This window comes from Pholcus phalangioides, unplaced genomic scaffold (assembly GCF_987345545.1).
Source record: "Pholcus phalangioides strain wild (caught in Gottingen) unplaced genomic scaffold, Ppha-v1.0 ptg000007l_1, whole genome shotgun sequence".
Taxonomy (NCBI): Eukaryota; Metazoa; Arthropoda; class Arachnida; order Araneae; family Pholcidae; genus Pholcus; species Pholcus phalangioides.
In genome coordinates this window covers 23,711,483-23,726,971 of record NW_028301600.1, presented here as the reverse complement: position 1 = coordinate 23,726,971, position 15,489 = coordinate 23,711,483, and the positions used below count along the sequence as shown (strand labels likewise).

General features: G+C 37.7%; 1 protein-coding gene across 3 annotated transcripts in view; it reads right to left on the bottom strand.

Annotated features, from left to right (window-relative positions):
• Positions 1–15,489, bottom strand: part of LOC149085085 (uncharacterized) — a 71,074-nt gene that overhangs the window by 13,310 nt on the left and 42,275 nt on the right. For all 3 annotated transcript variants that reach the window (XM_089232873.1, XM_089232875.1, XM_089232874.1), the window contains exon 6: positions 8,480–8,619. In XM_089232873.1, coding sequence (XP_089088999.1) covers positions 8,480–8,619 — 140 coding nt within the window. The remainder of the gene's footprint in view (positions 1–8,479; positions 8,620–15,489) is intronic.

Below are 15,489 nucleotides of genomic sequence, written 5' to 3'. Positions count from 1 at the left end.
TCCATACCCCCTTCATCATTTCCTCGCCATCTGCGTAGCGAGTAGTGCAAGTTACCATGGCTTTATGCAGATTAGGTATAATTTAATTGTTTTCCTTGTGAAAACTAATGCCCCCCTGGTGGGGGGATAACAAGGTTCAGAGAAGTTAATTTCATCGAACTACGTGAATAGCATAGACCTTTGACGAAGTGTACATGATCTTTCCATTCATTCCTTATCCACCATTGTCGGTTTCGAGGGTTATTTCGTGGGGGGGGGGGGGCAGGGGGGTGTGCGAGCCCAAGTCGTGATTGTTTGTTATAGACAAAAAGGGTTCTTCTAAGGGCCCAGGTTTTTTTTAGCACCTGTTATACATGTTCATTAGTACATTATCCTTTAATTATTAGTTACAGTATATGTTCATTATTTAAATGCTTACAAGTATCTGCAGTTTTTATTTACAACAATTTAATCCCACAACCAGATTATATATCCTTATGCGGAGGTGCTGATCCTTATCTCTCCGGGAGGGGGGGACCCCCCAGTAGTCTTATCTTTTCATCGCTCTCTGCTCTTTTGTGAGCTCCCTTCTGCACCTATTGTGCAGTTCCGACTTGCTCCTATTGCGTTGTAATCGATCCTCGAGCGAGAGATCCCTTTTCTTTTTCTCTCTGATCCCTCGATTTTCTCTTTTCTTTTCTATCCTTTTGGTCCATTACCCTTTTTGCTCCCTTGCTTGATAGAAAGTAAGGGGGGGGGGTACTAGGACAGAATCTCTGGGGAAAGTTTCGGTTTATTTATTAATTAATGAATAGACAGTTGCCTTGCAATTTAACAAATTTTTTGGGAATTTTTTATTTTAGTGTGTTAAAGTCCTGGTCGCTCAGGTCTTGTCATGCTTAGAATATTCTTAGGTCTTCTCCGGACCAGGAATTCCTCGCTGCTGTAGTTTGAGATCTGAGAGAGATGTCTGAATTCAGAGTTTTCTATGGTTTCAAAGAATCTTGATGCCAGTCTGAGATTAAAGTTGAATATTGTTTACAATTTCAAATCCTCTCTAAGATTGCGGTTTCTGATGAACCAAGGTGCTTTGAGAGCTTTTCTAATGAATTTGTTTTATTCTCTTTCAATTTTGATTATTATAGTCTCGGTTGTAAAACCAGGCTACTGACCCGTAGGTCATTACTGGTCTAATGACCATTTTGTACGAGATGACCTTGTTCTTTGCTGATAGAGCAATCCTGTGCCGTATTATCTTGTCCATGTCGCCTATGGTTCGAGCGGCTCTTCTAATCGCTTCGTGATATGTGAACTTAAGGTTCTTGTCTAGGACAATTCCGAGGTATTTGGCCCTTAAGGACGGTGAGATCTGGGTTCCGTTGACTGTTAGAACTGCTCCTTGAGGAAGATTATAGGGGCGCACTCCGGTGATCCACATGAATATTGTTTTGGAAGTGTTTAGCTTGGCCCTGCTGTCGATACACCATTTCTCTATATCTTTTGTACTTTCCTGAAGGGCATCCAATGCCTTCAATGGGTTCCAGTGGCACTGGGCGACCGCGCTGTCATCAGCATAAAGAGCCGTAAGTCCTGTGGGACTTACAGGGAAGTCGTTCATGTGATAATTATGAAGTGCCGGTCCAAGAACACTTCCTTGGTGATAGATGCCCTTAATGGTCGCTCGGATGAGTAAGTATTATGAATTTGGACTTTGAAGGTTCTTCCTTCAAGATAATTTTTGACAAAGTTAATTAAGCTTCGGGGTAGGTTCATACCAATAAGCTTATGCAATAGCCCATTATGCCAGACCTTGTCGAAACTCTTAGATAAATCGAACATGGCTATTGCTGCGGTTTTTCGATGCATACGGACCTATTGAAGGTATTCAATGACCCTCAGGAGTTGCGTCATTGTGGAGTGCCCATTCCTGAAGCCGTGCTGCTCGGGAATAATAATATTATGTTCATCGTTGTACTTCTGGAATCTTCTGATTACGATTCTCTCAAATACTTTACTGAGGGAGCTCAGTAAAGAGATTGGATGCCAGATTGGATGCGGAGATCAGGTCTTGTCCAGCTTTCGGGATCAATTTAATTACTGCAAACTTCCAGGCTGATGGCGCATCATCTTGTTGAAGAGCCTGTTAAGTATTTTTATAAATTTTGGTGGTAGTTCTTTTATAGCCCGGTTTGTGATAGTATCGAAGCCAGGGGCTTTTTTTGTTTTCAGTCCTTTGATCACACTTTTCACCTCTTCCTCGTCCGTAGGGTACAACACTGTATAGTGCTCGAAGTTTGTCGATGCGAAGAATCTAGCGATGCTTCTGTCAATTTGGTTCACTCTTTGAGTCGGAGTGTTGTCATTAGGGCTGAATTGGTCCTCAAGGGAGTCAGCAAATACCTCGGCACTGTCCTCGTCAGAAACTACAAGTCTGTTGGGTCCATGAATCGCTCTCATTGTTTCTGTTTTTGGCTTACAAATTTTGTAAACTTTGAAGAACGATCCGTCCTCACAGTTTGCCTCTTCGATGAAGTTTCGATATTGCTCTTGGACGTAACTACGAATTTCTTTCGCTACTTCTTTTTTAAATTAGTGTAAATTCTGTGGTTTTGTCGAGTGTGGGCGTTTTGCCAAGCTCTGTATTTCCTATTCTTCTCCTTAGTCATATGTTTCAGCCATTGTGGCAATGCAAGAGGGTTTCCGGCCCGGGGGAGGGGGGGCGACACATTAATGACGGCGTTTTTAATGGTTTCTGTGAGGTTGCCTACTGCGGTGTCAATCTCATTAGGAGTGCGAAACCAGCAGTCTGGTTCGGAGAGGAGCGCTAGGTGGCACTTGTATACCTCCCAGTTCGTGTGTTTCTTGGGTTTTTGGCCATCGGGAAAGAGAAAATCGATTTCCATTAAAATCGGGATGTGATTCGAAGGCAGTATATCCTTTACTTCGATCGACATTGCGAAGTGTAAATTTTTCGTCAAGGCAATGTCTAGGGTGTCTGAATGTTTGCTGGGGTTCTCTGGATGATATGTATGGGCTATCGTGCCGAATGGACGAATGTTTTTACTTCTACAGTATCTCTCCAGTATTTTGCCGTACTCTTGTTATATCCTCTACTGTTCCAAAATTTTGACTTGCAGTTGTAGTCGCCCGCCATTATGGCTGGACGCCTGCAGTTGAAGAAGAAATCAAGCGGGGCAAAATCCAGGTTGTTATGCGGGGGCTTGTATATTGCTCCAAGTCTGATCACCTTGCGATCGTTGCAATGAATATCTATGACAAGAGTTTCTATATATGTGGAATCTGGGAGATCACCAAGTGTATATGCCAGATGCCATTTAATAATTATCGCAACCCCTCCTCCCTGGCCGGAAACTCGATCTTTTCGTATGATGTTGCAGTTTGCGGCCCTGATGGTGTCGTGGGGTCGAAGCCAAGTAGTACATTGACATTGAATTGCTCTATCGCCTCACGAACCTCGATCATGTCTCCACAGTATTGTCATCTAGCTGCTATGTGGTAGTCACCGTTTCACATCGTGAAAATTACGGGTGTGTACTCAGAATTGGCTTTTGGAGGGGTGCAAGGATTTGTACCATGTCACATGATGACCTGGGAATCTCATAAAAATCTTAAACTCCTTAATCTTTATTTAGACCCCAGGGTTCGTTTGGCTACCGGAAACCACCTGAGGTACCTGCTGGCGATCTGGTTCGGGCCAGTTAGTTCACTTAGTCTGACAGTCGGGCAAGAACGGAGCCAGAGGTTGGGCTGCTGACGTCCCATGTAAATTCTGGTTTACATCCGTGTGAGAGAACCCAATAGCTCGTCTTGTTACCTTCCCTTTCCCTGTGGGGTTCCGCGGCTTGTTGGTGGGAACTGTAACATCATCAAACTCAGAATTATTATGTTGAGAAATGAATTGTTTGTGCAATATAATAGTATTGTCCTGCAAAGTGTTATATATAAATGTGCAATAATTTTAAATTCAAGCCGTCGGTGGGTCCTAGGACCATCTCACGGTTAATAATGTCATGAGCTTATACAATTTGCAAGAGGCCTAAAGGTGGTGGATGCTGGCCAGCTCTCCAATTTCCGTTATTTGTGTTACTGCCAGATTCTGTGATATATTTTGTGCACTATTAACTCTCTTTCACGAAGATATGCAAATTAGATAGAGACCTTCGACCTTGTGATTGATTCCTATCGTGCAGGGTGGGAACGCTTTCATATAAATAGCAGATACATAGTGAGATACAACACAGGTTCATTTCTTTGAGACGTGATCTTATCATAAAGGGGTTTCGCCCTGCTGAGGCGTGCTCCAGGCGATCTCTCAACCTTAGTGATGTACTAATTGTGGAAAGGTGTGCTTTGGCACCACTAGCATCTCATCACCCAATTACATGTGATATACAACGTCGTCTTCGTTCCATCGTCTATTGTTTGGGTTGACCGTTAGCCAGACCAGCTACCTCAGGACTTCTCTCTATGTCTTTCTGTTGCTGTCTCCTGCTCAATGGTTAGCCGATAGCTTGATCGGTGACTTCAAGCTGCAAAACTTACATTATCCTGGCTCAAGGTTTTCTCTGATCACTTAGTATGTAAAGGACTAACCATTTGACTGAGATACTTCAGACTGTCTTACGGACGATGTGAACAAAAGCATGTATTTCTGGTCGTCTGGACAAGTGGTGAGAGCGTTCTAAATTATTGTTTCAGCATAATAATGTATTGAGAGAATAAAGTGAACCATGATAACAGTCTGTAAATGTTATACTAAATTCTAATATTCAATTCAGGGTTCATACTCATTTTCGTAAAAAAATTTCCCTGACTTTTCCAGGTTTTCCAGTCAAATTTTCAAAAAATTCCAGGTTTTTTTTTTTAAATCAAAAAATTGATATAAATTAATAAAAATTTAGAAAAAATTATATTATAAAATTATTTATATTAATTATAAAATTAATAATTTTAATTACAATATCATAATGACATCATAATCGTAGATTTTTTTACGCACATTTATGCTTTTTAAATACACCTGATGGAGAAGAAAAATGGAATACAATTAAGGAATGAAAGATTTCCCTTTTCGGCAATTTCAATGCTCACAAGATTTAAGCCTTTACAGTTGTTTCCTTTGACATAATTAGTCAAAGATGTAGTTGGTTTCACTGCATCAAAATTCTTTACAGTTGGCTTGCACTCGCGTAAGCGCTAGAACCGAGAAGCTACGCAATCGGGGGTTGTTCACTGAACTCTGATTTCACGTGCTTGGCATAGTTCTGGTTAACTTATCTGCCCATGTTGCGAGTTTTACTGCAAAGCTGCCACCATACTTTATACGGGTCATTTTTGACTGCTTCGATCCAATCAGCCTACTGACGATCCGCTCACACAAGTTTTCTTACAACGTATTGTTTTCAAATAAAAATACCCACGTGGAAAATCAAAACATACCCATGCGTCATCTGTCGTTCCTAACTGAAGTCAACTTACAAAATTATCACAATTGCGCTTTGTACCCATGGCTTTCTACGATTCATAGTTATGATGTTTCTGGAAGCACTAGAAAAAGTTACGATAAAGTCGTAGCAATACGCTTTTCCAAGCGGACTTACGAAATCCTCGTTCCTCCTTGGCAGTATCTAACGTTTTTTGCGATATATTGCAATATTTTACGGATTATCCATATTTACGATGTTATCGGAATTCCCTTTTTCATCCCGACAGATTTTTTTTTCATTATTATTTCTGATCAATCTTTTTTCCCGATCAGACGACAATCATGACGATTTTCCAGGTCGTTGTCTGAAATTTCCAGGTTTTAAAGCAAAAATGGGCCATTTTCCCTGATTTTTCCCGGTTTTCCCTGACCCGTACAAACCCTGCAATTGCATAAATGTTTATTTTATAGCGAATGATGTGCTCATTTCATTGTTGTCATCTATTCAATGATCAATACTGGATGTAACTTAAGAATAGAACTGGGAAATGCAACAGCAAAACGTTGCATCCACAGAAATTGTGGGTCACTAACACCCAAAAAGAATTTTAAATTAACAGATAGTATAAAAATGTATTTTTGTCGAATATTTTAATTTTCTACAATTTTTTTATCTTCTTGGGGGGGGGGGGGGAAGGTTCACCGGCCCCCATAATCCCCCAGATTTAGCCTTTGGTGAAAATGTAGGTTTCAACCCCACGATTACGCAGTGGTAATCAGTTAAAAAATGTGATTTTATAAGATTTTGCACTTTTGAAATGGCTATTCCTTTGAAAAAAAGGCTCTGGTTGTCATGACAATCACACAGACCTACAACACAACAACACAAATATGTATACATGAAATTTCAAATTCACACATTACCAATTTGGAAGATAGACGCAGGGCCACAATTGGGGGGGGGGGGACAGGCAGTCTCATGCCCCGGGTTCTGGACTAGAAGGGGTGTGGAATTCACCCTTTATAACTGCTTCTCTATATTACACAGGGTGGAAAAATGTGTGCTTGCCCCCATTTGAGTAAAGATCTAGTTGCGGCCCTAGATAGATGGTACCACCTACTGAGCACAAAACACGTCAAATGCTAGGCACACTCACAAGTTTCACAGCACAAATTTGGCATACATAGCTCCCATATTCAGGTGTGAAAATATGTGGTAATTAAAAGGTGACAGGTCAGAGTGGTGGACCATCAGGGAGAGAAAATGAAATTCTACCAGGAAATCTCTTTGCAAGGATTTATATAAATAGGGAATCACACCTTGCAATGTTTAGGCTGTTGCATTTCCCGGTTCATTATTAAATCCAGTGTGATCATTGACTATATGACAACAATGAAAGGTACTCGTGATTCATTAAATAATAAACATTTATTCTATAAAATATTAGAATTTAGTATAATATTTTTACCAATAGTTATTACAGTTAGATTTCTCTCTCAACACATTGTTCAATTTTATTGTTTTAATACAATCTCACAGCTTTGTCCAGAAATTCATGTGTTAGTTCACATCATCCATATAACAGTTCAAGATGTCGCTTTGGTCTTTACACGCTATAGTCGAAGAAAACCCATGAGCCAGGTTCTCATGGGTTTGTGGCTTGAGGTGCGGTGCCCGTTGAGGTTATCTACCAGCCATTTGAGCAGGAGACGGCAGGAGGCAGACATCAGGAGAGGCCTTGGGGCAGCCGGTCTGGCTACCAATGAATCCACCAAGATGACGTTTCATTGACACATGCGAACAGGTGATGAGATGCAAGAGGTGGCGAAGCATACCTTTCCACAATTAATGAATCGTTATGATTGAGAGACCAACTAGCTTACGCCTCAGCAGAGCGAGAAGCTTTAGAATAAGATAACTGTTTTGAAGGAGCAGGAATCTGTGCTGTATATCACTATGCATCTGGTATTTATACGAGAGCGTTCCCATAATGCCTCGTGATGGAACCAATCACAAGGTCGAAGGTACTGTACTGAACTTTGCATCTGATTTACATATCTTTATGAGAGAAATAATATTGCACAAAATATATCACAATCTGGCAACGTAAAGTAAACATGGCGGTCAATTGGCGACACATGATTTCGCCAATCGATCCCGGAAGCAAAATAAAGGTGAAACAAAATAAAATCTATAAAAATGACTAGAATAAGGACCATTTCCGTGGGGGCCTAAATGATAATGTCAAAACCTCACAGAAGTTAAGTGTCCGAGAGAGAGAATCTCACGCTTGATTTAAATTTAATTAGAAGATATTGATAGAACTAAGATTTTTTTAATGAAATGGAAAATGAATCAGAAGGGAATTCATAGATTGATTTATTAGTAAATATATAAATATGTGCCTCTTTTTAAACTTTTAATTACAGTGGATCCTGCTAATAACATTTTCAAAAAACTGTTATAAAAACGTAAACAGGAAAACACTTTAAACAGGAAATCTTAATGAGAATTACTTAGAGTTGGGACCATGAAAATAAGTCATACTAAGTGGAAAAACATTCTAAATAGGAACGCTATAAGTGGTATTGACGGTATATTTGTTTGGAATTTGCTACATGTGCTAAATTCCATATGTTAAATTCTCAGTGTTAATAGGCTTCTTTGCAAGCTTTTCCTACTAGTAGACAATAAAAGTAAATGAACCTTTGGATAGAACATGTTTTTAGAAATAAATTATATTTTATTCACACAGAGATACCTCTTTCTCCTACCCAGAACATGAGCCGCCGCTGTCTCAAAGATATTCAAGCAGGTGATCAGACCTGGGGGCATGCTGGAAAAAATTCATAGGTATACCAGTGAATTATGGGGGGAAGGCACCATACTTTTTTCAAGATTAATTTTTTGTGAGGGACCCACTTTCACAAAAAAAAGACCCAGATTTTTTGAAGGACCCAGGTAAATTAGAGTACAGTAGCATCTCTGATGAGAATAAATCATTGTATAAAAAATCTTGAGTGAAATAAAAAATCACTTATTCTAATTTATACCTTTGGGTCAGTGTACATCATCACTCCACTTTCTATTGTATCCAACATTTCAGTCAACTTTTCTTTTTCCCTTCCAATATCATGTGTAACTTTCAAAGCTGTCAGTTGACCTTGAATTTTATTCATCAACTTCATTTTATCTGGAAAAAAAATCTCATTGATAGGAGTAAACATTGGATTATTTCAAATACCCAGTGTTCAAGGTACATGCAAATGCTTATCTATAGAATCAAAACAATTAATCAATGGAAAACATTAATACATCAAATTACATGTATAATCATTTTTTTAAAATAAGATTACATGTTTTCAGCTGAAAATGCTTGAAAACTGGTGTGTGCATATATGTACAGAGTGGTTAAGATATTATCAATGGGAAACTAAAAGGAAAGAGACGATTTGTCGTTTTTCAAGCACACACAGAATACAGCAAACATGGTCTTTAGCATGACTTTACCCCCCTCCCTCCCTGTTATAACCAAACTGCAATATGAAAATACAAAGGGATACATGAAAACAGTTCTTAGTAAATCAATAAAGTAATGGTAATAAGGGACACATGGATAGTCCAGCTATACAGTTGAACCCTGATTTAACGAATTGGAAGAAATCAACAAATTCATTTATTAAATCAAGGAAATAGTTAAATTGGGGTTAAATTGATCAGGAGCATAAACACCTTTGAAATGGCAAATTTTAAAAGCTATTTACTTTGGGGGTTGCTGTTACAATTTATTCTGATAACTGAAAAAAAAATTATAAACTTGAGGATAAAGTCGAGATGCATGAAAAAATTACTTGATAGTTTCTTTGATACGTCCAACATTTTAATTGAATTCTGTCAAAGTTGTCATTTTTTTCACATCTGAAGAAAAAACAATTTCTCTTCAGATGACAAACCATTCTTCACTTGTCAAGACAGAGCACAAACTTGTCAAAAAAACCAAAAATCTTTCACTGAAATCTAAACATGCGGACAGTACAATGTTTTATGTACAGTGTTACACCAATTGCTAAAACTTTCCCACTTACATTCTGAATGACTTTGTTGTCTCCTTTATTCAAAAAGGAACAGATTCCTGTTTCTCACTTTTTGTCTCTAAAGAAGGACTGAAAGTCAATTCCTGGAAAGTCAAATCTTCAGATAGTGGTTTTTGTTGACGAGAAATAAAAAAAAATTTGGATCATTCAAAAAAGTAATTTTATCTAGATTTTTAATTTGTTAAATAGGGTTTGGCCTTAGGGTATATATTATAGAGAAGGAAAGTCTATTCATTTCTTTCACGCAGTGCACGCCAACACGACACCACATGACTGTCGTTGGAGTTGCAGTAGTGGTTGGCTATCAACTCTAACTTGGTGATACATGTTATTTTTCCTCTTCTAATCGTTTCAGTTCAATGGCTTTTAAAGTATTCTCAAGAGCTCTGCGACGAACCTCCAAGAAATTGATAACTTTTTTAATCGCAGTTTGAATTCAACAAGTTAGAAGTTGGGGCCTTCAAGAAATTCAATGATAATTAAATAAGATATAAGCATTATTCCCCTCTCTATCTTAGAAATTTAAACTTCCTTGTGTTTTTATTACATGTCTAGTTTTTGTTCATCAAGCAATCATCCATACAAACACAACTTTGACAAAAAAGAAAACTACTTGCAAAAAAAAAAATTATTAAGAAACATTTTCAACCCAAAAATGTTTAAAAATTGTTATAAAATTCTGTGGATGATTTCTGTGAAAAATTTATGGGTTGGTGAGGCACAGTGGGTCCAAAAGTTGGGCTTTAATCACATGCTTTTCAAACTAGACATTATTGTACATAAATGACATTATCATAAGTAAAAAGCTGAGGATCAAAATAAAACAAATTTCAAAAGGATAGTCTGGCGTGTCTTGTCCACTGCTACATATGCCCATTATCTTCCACTAATTTACGTTATTTAATTTATATGAATATACTATTTTACTTCATTATATATTAACATTATGAAAACAATTTTATGTATTGTATACCACATATCATACTGAAATGCTCTCAAGAAATGTGATCTTTGTGTGTGCGTGTGCTCAATGTGCTGACCAAATACAATGGCTGGAAGAATTAAAACACCACTTAAAAAAATATCTTACAAACTGAAATTTTGCTATTCTAGGAATCCTCACTTGTCTTTGCTGTTTTTTGGGTTAAATGAAAAACTTAACCCATTTTTGACTGCCTCTCCAATTCATAACCAAATCGCGTAATTTTTATACATGACAACTAGTAGTCTATTTGACAAGTTCAAAAAAAAATTGGATAATAATTTATCTAACATCAGCCGATCACCACTGTGGTGCCAGTGGGGTTTGAACCCGGGACCTTGCGATGCGAGCCTGTCACTATGACCACTCGACCACCACAGGGTAGTTAGAATTCGTGGTGTCAGATTACCTTTCAAAATATTGCTAAATTTGGTTTTCTGTGGTTCCCAACTTTGAGGCGCACTCCTAATTAAAAAATCTCATCACAGAGAGCAACAGGCCCACAATGGTACAGATATTCAATTATTACACTTCAGTCATAGATGGCAGCACTGAAAATTAAAAAAAAAATAAACACGACACTAGTAGGGTTGGGTTTCATCTAGAAGAAACATATTTCTTCCGGGACAGTGGAAGAAACTGAAAGAATGTGCATTAATTATCATTCAGTTAAAGTACACATAATTAATGCTTGTTATTTCACCTCATTGGTTGTGAAATAATATCAAATATATTTTAAAAACAATATATTTTTAAATTTTAATTATAAATCTTATCTCACCAAGATGTGCAATACTTAATTTTTCAGTAAAGCACCCATATTAAAACAAATTATTTCAATTACTGCTCAAAATGTTAATCTGAGTATAAAAATATTATACAATTTAAAGTATAATGAATACATGCTTGTAGAAATAATTAGTTTCTTCAGCACATTTATCTAATTACTTGGCAATATTTAACTATAAGGAGTAATATGTCGTGTTTAACAAAAATGTAAAAGTATTTTAGGAATCATCATAGGACTTGTGTATGATTGACAGGCGTTCCCTATGCAATAAGACCAAAGCTGCTGGGGAACATCCGATATAACAGTCAACTGAAATACTTAGAAACATTTATAATCGTAATGTTTTTCATCACTGCGAGGAGGATAGATCATTTTGTGGAAGAAACTTATTTCTTTCTGCTGTTTTTTTCCATGGTTTTTCCAACTCGGAAGGAGCTCCCTGATCTTGGCAGTGACATACCTGATGAACTTTGTAGATATGTCAAAATGCTTTTAAACACCCTTTCAAAAGTTCTACAGAACTCAAAAAAATTTCCTCGTCTTTTGCATTCATTCATTCTACGTTGAGAAATCGATCACAACATACAGCTGTTAAATATAACTGTTTTTTAATGTTGCACTGGAGTAAGGAAAATGAGGATTTTTATAATATTTTCTAATATTTTGTAATTATTATTTGTAATAATCTGTTTTCTAATGATCTTTACAATAAGATGAAAATTTTCGTTTTCCAATAGTACGGAAGAGATCAGTGCAATTTAATAAATGAATAATGTTTAAAATAAAATAATTTTGTTAATCAGATTGAAATTTGATGAGTGGATTTGAAACTTTCCATGAAATTTGTCTAGGTCTGATAAAAAGCTTCAGCTAGATATGTGAACTTGGTCAAAGGACAGATATAATTTTTCTAATTCATTTTAAATGTGCATAGTGAAATTGTCATAAGCCTAATTCAAATTTATTAGAGGTGTTAAAATGTATTTGCCATATCTTACATTGTAGTGCAAATGATGAATATGGAAGGAAGACTGGTTTCTTACAGTTAGAAAAATCTGCCGACCCTGCTTCTTCCAAGTAGAAGAAACTGTCCAACACTTCAAAAGACTGATGCAGTTATTAATTTGCATATATAATTAAATTAATGAGAAATTAAATTTACTTAATGTTATAAAAAATATACATTTGTTATATGTAAAGCATAAATTATTAAAGGAAAACTCATTTCTTCCAGCCATTTTTTTCAGAAGAAGCTGTCCAACCCTGAACACTAGATACACACTCAGACAACCTTCACACACACATATTTCCAGCACAACTCAATCAGTAGTGAACTGCCCATGGCGACAGACCAGATTTATACTTGGTTTGAATAAATGAATGTCAAATCATCACATTCCGATACTTCAACAGCTTATTGCCCTGATCTTGCCATATGCAACTTTTTCCTGAGATAAAGAATTTGCTTAAGGCGAAATGGTTATCTACACTGCTCAAAACAATTAGGGGAGCACATGGTTTTAACAAAATTACGCAAAGATGTATACCGATAAGTAACATAAAATGAATCATCCATAATTTAAAGCCTAGCAGGAAATGGAAGAAGAAAACTTCAAATGCAAATCAAAGTTCATGACGTCAAAAACCAGAAAAAGGAGATAAGGGCAGAAATCGGGATGTTGCAGAAACATCTGTTTTACTGCCGTAACTGTGAAATTCGATTGCGCAGTATTTTTTTTTGAGACAAGGTGACTTGAGGATGTTTCAACAATGTGATTTACCGGAATCCATGGCATGGCGTGTTATAGGCAGACTGGAATCCGGGCAAACACAACGTAGTGTCGCGGACGCTGTTGGAGTCGCCAGAAGTGTTGTTGCAAGGCTGTGGAATCGATTCCAAGAAACAGGAAATGTTAGACGTCGACCAGGGCAAGGTCAGCCACGCGCCACTACAGCAACTGATGACCGGTACATACGGTTAACAGCCCGTCGAAACAGAACAGAGAATGCTACGCAGCTGCAAAGACGGTTACTCTTGGCAACAGGACGAAGGGTGTCCAGCCAAACAGTACGTAATCGGCTTCATGAGGGAGGGCTCTATGCACGTAGGCCAATGGTCTGCATTCCGTTGACCGTGCGGCCCGAAGAAGATGGGCTGCTGAACATCGAGATTGGGAGCAACATGATTGGAGCCAAGTGCTGTTTACAGACGAGTCCCGATTCAGTCTGGAGTGTGACACCCGACGTGTTCTGGTATGGAGGGACACGTGCACTCGAAATAACCCTGCATTCGTTCGTGAAAGGTCACAATACAGACGAGCTGGTTGGATGGTATGGGGTGGAATCAGCATAGGCGGACGTACGAACCTGCATATCATTCAGAATGGCACTTTGACGGCCCGAAGGTATGCAGACGAGATACTGCGACCTCATGTCATCCCTTACGCTGGAGCCATTGGAGATTCCTTTGTTTTCCAGGATGATAATGCCCGACCGCATAGAGCTCGTCTGGTGGAGAACATGCTTGAAGCTGAAACAATACAGCGTATGGAATGGCCATCGTGCTCTCCTGACCTGAATCCAATCGAGCATGTTTGGGACATGCTCGGACGGCGCATTGCTGCGCGACCAAGGCCGCCTGTTACTGTCCGAGACTTGCAGATTGCACTTCTTGAGGAGTGGAACAGTATTCCCCAAAGTCTGATCGATAACCTCATCGCATCCATGGCAAACAGGTGTGCAGCAGTCTCAGCTGTTCGAGGAGACCACACGCCCTATTAAAACTCATGCATCATGTCTAAACAGTACTTTTTTTTATCGTTTACATGTAACCAAATTGTTGCCCTAAATCATCTTTTCATGTTTTTTCCATATTTTCAAAGAATTAAAGCTTAATTCCAAATTTTTTTTACGTCATTTTTCTGTATTGCGCATTGATACGCATGTACTATCCATTGTATGCCAATACGTGGCTGTCTCGCACGGTTTTCTTCACTTTTTTGCTTGCTCCCCTATTTGTTTTGAGCAGTGTAGTTCCAAAGTGCAGCGAGCAATGATGAAAACACTAAAAGATGTGACAAAAAAATTCTTCCAATCAGCATTTACATCTTTATATGAACAATGGCAAATATGCATAATTACACAGGGTAGTTACTTAGAAGGCAACATTAAATAAACAAGTTTGATCTGTATTCGTTCTTCCATAATAAAATAAGTCTCTGAAATTTTCGAACGTAGTAGTAGTATATATATTTGGCAGATTCTATATCGTGGGACTAAATTAAATTATACAGATTAAATACAATAAAATAAAATTAAAAAAAAGTAAATTAATTATGTAATTAATTGAATGTAAATGAAATTTATTTACACATTGAACAATTTTTTCTTTATAAAAATTTGCTGTAGTTTAAGCAATGTAGTAAGATAATGGTAAGTGTAATCACTAATTTCATTAGTGTAAATTCAACCTATGTTTGAGAAGTCAAAAATATTTTGTAAAATGTGGGAGCAAGTTTGTGGAATCACACTTTTTTTAGGCAGGGTTCAAAGCGAAATCTGCTTAATCATTTCTGTGACAAAAACTCCTGAAAAAAAGAAATAGAATTCAAAATTGTAACATTTCAAATGTTTTGTCAGTTTTAATTTTTTCCCTATATAATTCCCTCCCATAAATAAGTTATTATATCTTATACGAGACATCATGGCCCTCCAAAGGGTGGGGCTGATGGGGCCCGGGACGATTCTCACCATTTTTTGTTTTTTCACGATATAAATTCATTGCAGATGGGCCTGTAAAAAGTCTGGTCTGGGGGCCCAGCCTAGGGGCCCTGCTCCAGGATGTGGGGGAAACGAGACAAATAAGAAAGGAAAAGCAAAGTTTCCCTGACTGTCAAACTTCAAAAGGTGATAAAATTTCAGAACTTAATCACTTGTAATGATACTTTTGTCTTAAACAATGCCTGTGTCTTCAATATTGGGTCAGTTAGATGTAGTAGCAATTCCTTTTGCAAATTTAATTTCCAGATGAGACTTAACTTCGGTCAGTTGCCTAGCAATCACCTTTACAGATTTTTTATTTGTGAGTTTGCCGAGAACAGTCTCCAGTCATTGCTTTTGTAATATAATTTTGACACTATGCCAATGAAATTTTGTTACTTTTCTATTTCTTGACACTCATCTTTTAGGTTTATAGAA